Raw genomic sequence first — 6,621 nt, forward strand, 5'->3', positions numbered from 1 at the left:
ACTATTAATTAATTGAAAGATGAAAAATTGTATAGATTTCAAATGGATATGGTGAGAAAATAAGACATATCTTGAACTATATATTCATTTGAATGAACTTTAATATAGTATTATAATAATAATTATAATGATATAGACAATAGATAGATAATAAACTATATATTTTAATTAGATTATTTAATTTTTTATTTATAAATTTATTTGTTTTAATTTGTTAAAAATTATCAAAATATTCAAATAAGTTTAAAATATAAAGATAGAATTCAGAGTGTATCATAAAGTAATAATATCAATTTAATTTACAATAATATATAAAATATCATTATATAAACAAGCCACAAAAATGCTTTTTTTGGTTAAATTTGATGTAGACGAATAATACAACGATAATATTTGACTTTTTTTCGTTCACCAACCCAAAAATAATGTATGAAATGATGTTGGTTTATACAATTTTACAACAAATTTGATGTAAAAATAACTCATACAAATATACATTCTGCATGTCATAACTCATATTTGACCATAACCACAAATAGACCCTTCACAAAAATCTACAAAAACGACTTTTAATTTTTTTCCTAAACTCGAAGTTTACCATATTGATTCGGATTTTTCTCAAACATATTTCATGACACGCACACATATAAGATAGTACAACAAAAACCAAAACCACAATCCGCTTCAAAAACCATTCTATTACGTGTTCCTATATTTTCTTTCTTGCACACCAATCAACAAACCTATGCACCATATTATCATTTTTCCTCCCTAAATTACACTATAATTTCAAGAAAAAAAAAACATACAATAAGAATTTCTCTACACAAAACCATCTAAATCACAACACATGTCACAAGTTTTTTTTTTTTTTATTTGGATAATCGACTCGATGGATACACTACATTTCTCACCATTTCCTTTCCTTCAACTTCACCAACCCTCATCTTCTCAATCCGTGATCTTCGGGCAGCTTCTTGAATATGTCGATCATGATCTTTAATCATTTGGTCAACATTTGATGAAACTAATGGACCCGAAAATTGTATTTTGTTTCCTTTCTTGTATACCTTATTATTATTATTATTATTAATAATATTACCCACTTCATCTTTTCTTACTTGGGAACACGAAACATCCTTCTTTTCAATTTCATCCTCTTTAGATGTTCTTGAAATTTCACAGTATTTGTTTCCAGCCACCAATGGCCCTGAATAAGAGTCCCTCATTGGTCGACCATCTTTTGAACCCTTCAATATCGCATGTTGCTTTATATGACTCTCTTTCCTTTCCTTCTCAAGCCTTTCACCTTCCCTTTGCCTACAATAAGTTACTTAAAATTTAGAAAATCACAATGAACAAAAAAAAAATAAAAAAGATTCTTGATACCTTGTAGCTTCTTCATCTCTCATCTTCGCATCAATTTCTTTGCTAGGAGGATAATGTGGCAAACTTGAAGGATCACAAGCATAAGGTTTTGTCGTAAAAAACTGAAAGAATCAAAAACACGCTATTTATTAGTTTCTATTTTCTTTTTTAAAATTATTTAATATTCAAGAATACCTGATTCTTGAGAGCGAGTGATGCAGTTCCTCTTTGTTCAGGTTCTACAGCAAGTAAGGTCTCCATAAGTCCAACAGCAGGTAAAGGAAACTCTCTAAAAGCTTCTAGAATCCGTCTTTTATAAGGATGAACAGGTTTGAAAGCTGTTGAGTGGGGTAATTTCGTCTTTTTCCAATAATCTTCAGAAGGTGAACCACAAAGCTTAAAGATTCTATGAAGTTGCTCAACCTCTGTTCTACCAGGCATGATAGGTTTCCCTGCATATAACTCACCAAGAATGCATCCTGCACTCCATAAATCCACAGAAACTCCATAATGTGTAGCTCCAAGCAACAGTTCAGGTGGTCGATACCAAAGTGTCACTACACGTGTTGTTAATGGAACACTTTGATTACAATCAAAGACACTTGCTAAACCAAAGTCAGCAATTTTTAAAATCCCATTATTGTCGATCAAAAGATTTGAGCCTTTTATGTCACGATGAAGAACACCATGACTATGGCAATGATCAAGTCCACTTAGGAGCTGTTTCATGTAGCATTTCACTTGTGGTTCTGTGAATCTGATACCGGGTAGTGATACTAATCCTGTTAGATCATGTTCCATGTATTCGAAAACAAGGTATAAACTGGATGAAGTTCGTGAAGTGATTAATCCTTCGAGTTTGATTACATTTGGATGATTGAGTCTTCTCAAGACGAGGATTTCTCTAGCCATGAACTTGACACTTTCTGAATCCATGTTGTCGAATCTTACTCTTTTTAAAGCGACGGTTTTCTTGTTTGTGAGATCGCGAGCTTTGAATACACAGCTATACGTTCCTTGACCAATCTGTAAAGATAAAAGTGAATGAATGAATAAAGCTTGTTTGAATCGTAAAATTAGGAAGAAGAACTGAATAAGAATATAAGATGAAGATACCTTGTCTAATTTCTCGAATGTGTCTGCTCTTCGAGGTAACCAGCCATTAATGGCTTCACCAGCTACCTCAGCAAGCCAGGAAGGCCAACCTGCAACGACCTGTTCTCCTTCTGTGGCTTTCGGAATTGTTCTGATACTTGGAATATTAGCGAGAATAACTTCAGACCCCTCTTTCTTCTTCTCAAAATGATCATCGCGTACACGTCGAACAGAATTTGGTTTCTTGTCGACTGAAATTGGTCGAACTTCAGGTCGATTTTTCAGCCTAAAACTTTCTTCCCTGATGGACTGTAATACATACGCTTCTGATGATAATTTACTAGACGTTCTCTCTCTTGGGCTCCCACCAGAAGGCTTAACGCAAATCCCTCCCATATATCAATCAATTTCCCAACAAACAAACAATTATCCTACCTTTAAAAGAGCTGATACCTTTAAATCCGATTCAATTAAGAACACCAATAAGCCCCAAAATTAGGGTTTGGACGGGTTCTTCAAAGTTGGGAAGCTTGCAGCCGTTCTGCGATTATGCGAATTACAATCCGAATCCTTTGCTTCTTCATATACTTGATCACTCTGTGATGTTACATATGGAATATGCGTAGAAGACAACAAAGATATAGACGTATAGCGATAATGATATAGAATTGACGGACGTCTTTGCCGGCGGGACTTGGTCAAATGGACTATATCCACTCACTGTATCTCTATCGAGAAGCTAGACCTTCATTTTTTTTTGGTTATGAATGAATAATTTGCAGAAGTCGTGGTTTATGATTGGCGAATAAACATCGATGAAATTCGGAAGAACAGCGATTTAAGAATAAAGAAATAAAGGAATGAAACCCTAGCGAAAACAGAGGATGTGGTTGATGGTGGCAGTGTCCCTGTCTGGAATCAATGTAATGGTAGTGCTGTTTATGGAAAGAAGATACTTTCTTTCTTGGCATGTCAAAAGAATCTAATCCCACCTTGAATAAAAAACTAAACCCTCGTTTTGATGAATGTTTTCCACAATCACATGTTAAACAATTTATTTTTAATTTATTTTATATTAAAAGCTTTATTTATTAAATCAATTATTACACGGTTAATTAGCTGAAATAAAATATAATTTGATTAGCAATTTGTTTCTTTTGTTTTATGGGCAAACACTAGACAACGATTGGTGAAAATAAATGATAGAGGAGTTGAAAATTTTGAAAAGCAAATTTTTATTATAAATTTTGGTTTTATTTGTCATAAGATTTGTAGTTGTTTAACTATATATTACCGAAAACAGAAAACTAAAAGTAGCGTTATTGAAGTTTTTTTTAAACCAAATTGTTTCTAAAACTTGAAAAAGCTAATTAATGTGTTTTTTTTTTTTTTTCATACCAAAGTTTTTTCAAAGAATTTATTAATTTTTAAGCCTTTGTCATTAATATTTTCAATGATTTAGAGGTTTTCAACTAATTATAAATATACATTTTAACAAATAACAATAAAATAATTAAAAAGTACACTTTCATATAAAACAATAAAATATGAATAATTAGGTTAATACCTATAAAAACCACGATCAAGAAAGAAAAATAAAATAACTATTGATAATTTAAAATCGTGATAAAAAATCAAATATTTATAAAAAAATAATAAATTACAAAGATAAAAGTTTTATTAAATGATACACCCTGTGACATCCCCAAAATCACGGCCAGAAAAGACCGATTTTCTTTATGCTTTATAAAAACCAGAGTACTTCATTTTATAAAAAGGTTGCGGAATTTGTTCCCAGAAAAACATGGTAAATACGTTATTAAAACATTTTCGAAGAAACGTATTTATTTCATTTTAAAACGTTTGGGATGTCATCGTTAATACAGGAACATAAGCATAAACAGAACTTACAATTATTCACACTAGTGGTCTACATCTCTTTAAATCTCTCAGTGTAATGTCACTTCATATCAACACCTGTGATATAAATAAACTGAGTGGGTCAGGTTAGGAAACCTGGTGAGCACATAGGGATTTCAATCCCACAATGTTATACCATATATATAGTTTAAAATTCACAAAATATACAATTTCACCATACATATATATAAACAACTCTTATCCCACCCCGTCGATCCTCGCAACGAGGCTATCCATACTCTCGGACCTAAGATTAGTCGTTTTACCTACTCCATACTCTCGGATCAGAAATGAACGAATTTACCAAATCCATACTCTCGGACTAGGGACGAATGACTAATCCATACTCTCGGATTAAAGATGAATGATTATGCCTAATCCATACTCTCGGACTAGGGACAATAGCTAATCCATACTCTCGGATTAACGGCGAATGATTATGCCTAATCCATATTCTCGGACTAGGGACAATGACTATGTCTAATCCATACTCCCGGATAAGTGACATATACTAACTTCTATTCTCTGAGTTTAACTCACTTGTACTCGTAAGAATATACTACCCAATATTCCTCATATTTAATATAGGTCTACTCTTTATCCTAAATTATCAAATATAATCAGGTATGTTCTTTAACACGAATTTCAAGCAACATCAATTAACTCGCACATAAACATATAATTAATACTTCAATCAATACTTGTATTAAAATCATGTTCATGAAAGGGACTATGCACTCACCGGAGAAGGTGGTGACTCGGTACTCGGACAGCGCTTCGTTTACTTTAAAATAATTTCCTTCGACGAAACCTAGTATTATCACCAATAGATTTTAGTCTATTATTCGCCGAGACTAATTAATAGTCTAGCTATTATTACTATTATATAAGCGTTAAAAAAAAAACTTATATAACCCATAATAATAGCCCAAGTATTTATTATATGTTCTTAATAACGTTAATATAATTAAATAAAAACTATATTAAAAATAGCGTAGGCGTAGCTCACTTACAACGGGTTTTATAGAAAACCAGGCTTTGCTTGGAGCAGCGTTTCCGAGCCGAAAAGCTCTTCTTCTCGGAGCCGTCGAGCACTCCGGGGCTTCCGCCTCGTGCTAGGGAGGTTCCCTAGGCTTTTCGGGGGATTTCGGGGCTAGAGAGAGGTTCTAGAGAAAGAGAGAGTAAAGAGAAGAAAGAATGGGAAAGGTGTGGAGAAAATGAGGGTGGGAGAGGTGGTATTTATAGGGTGAAAATGGCTGAACTTGGTGCCACATGTCACCATCTAGTGGCAAGACTTGGGGAGAAAGCAATGGCCAAGCTTGTGCCACATCACCCATTTTCGCACAACACACTTCCGACTTCTAAAATCCGTAACTTTCACATACGACCTCCGTTTTTGACGTTATTTATATCCACGCGTAGGTAAAAATAATATCTACAACTTTCATTTTGACTCCGTCGGCTAATTCTCGACCGATCTTAAATTTAACAGTACGAGGCGTTTAGACTGTTAAATGACCGCGAAGAATTCGTAACTACTTCATACGGACTCCGTTTCGTCTGTCTTTTTACCGTTGAGTTCCTACTAATGAGATCTTCAACTCTCATTTATTTCACGTAAGCCAAAAACCGCTCGAACTAAAATTCGAGTTTCGGGCTGTACACTGCTAAGCGGAATCTTAGAAAAATCATAACTTCCTCATACGAAGTCAGATTTGGGCGTTCTTTTTATCGACGCTCTTAGTTTAACATATTCTACGACTTTTGTTTAGATTGATAAGGCTAAAAAGTCTTCTATCGTAAATTCACTATTTACGTCTTCCGGTGCCGTGCCGGTTTTGCCGTAAAACTTCGGCGGGCCATAACTTCTTCGTTATAACTCGGATTTCGGCGTTCTTTATATGTACGGAAACCTTGTGACATATTCTAAAACTTGGTTAAGACTATTCATTCTAAATAATCTTTTGTCGAAAAATCATTTTTGACCCCTATTGCCTCTAAATTGACTAGCCCGGATCTGCGGGCGTTACAATTATCTCCCCCTTAGGATGATTACGTCCCGGAATCATCAACGAAACAAGGATCGTATAATGACTCCATACGTCATCTCTTCATCCTAGGTAATAATTATAACTTCTTTATTCCTTCAAGTCTATCTCTTAGACTTATTGACTGTAAGCAGTACTTGATCGTGCACCTGCTCTCTACCTCATATTAGACTCCAAATTATGACCTATC

The 6,621-nt window shown here is 33.9% G+C and overlaps 1 protein-coding gene across 1 annotated transcript; it reads right to left on the minus strand.

The window, feature by feature from the left end:
- Positions 1-669: 669 nt before the first annotated feature.
- LOC145035175 (putative serine/threonine-protein kinase At1g54610) lies at positions 670-3,474 on the minus strand. Its single transcript, XM_078983765.1, has 4 exons — positions 2,485-3,474; positions 1,564-2,394; positions 1,390-1,490; positions 670-1,320 (listed from the first exon to the last, which is right to left on the minus strand). Exons 1-4 carry the CDS (start codon positions 2,857-2,859, stop codon positions 873-875), a joined length of 1,755 nt encoding a protein of 584 aa, XP_078839891.1. The 5' UTR covers positions 2,860-3,474; the 3' UTR covers positions 670-872.
- Positions 3,475-6,621: the final 3,147 nt, after the last annotated feature.

The sequence above is a fragment of the Lactuca saligna genome, chromosome 3 (assembly GCF_052625555.1).
Source record: "Lactuca saligna cultivar CGN05327 chromosome 3, ASM5262555v1, whole genome shotgun sequence".
In the NCBI taxonomy this organism is placed as follows: Eukaryota; Viridiplantae; Streptophyta; class Magnoliopsida; order Asterales; family Asteraceae; genus Lactuca; species Lactuca saligna.

Bases quoted from the DNA above. Each gene is read 5' to 3' on its own strand.
- LOC145035175 (XM_078983765.1), bottom strand. From the start codon at position 2,859: ATGGGAGGGATTTGCGTTAAGCCTTCTGGTGGGAGCCCAAGAGAGAGA. The intron at 2,395-2,484 runs GTATCTTCATCT...TTATCTTTACAG, and splicing joins CATTCGAGAAATTAGACAAG to ATTGGTCAAGGAACGTATAG. The intron at 1,321-1,389 runs GTATCAAGAATC...AACTTATTGTAG, and splicing joins AGAGATGAAGAAGCTACAAG to GCAAAGGGAAGGTGAAAGGC.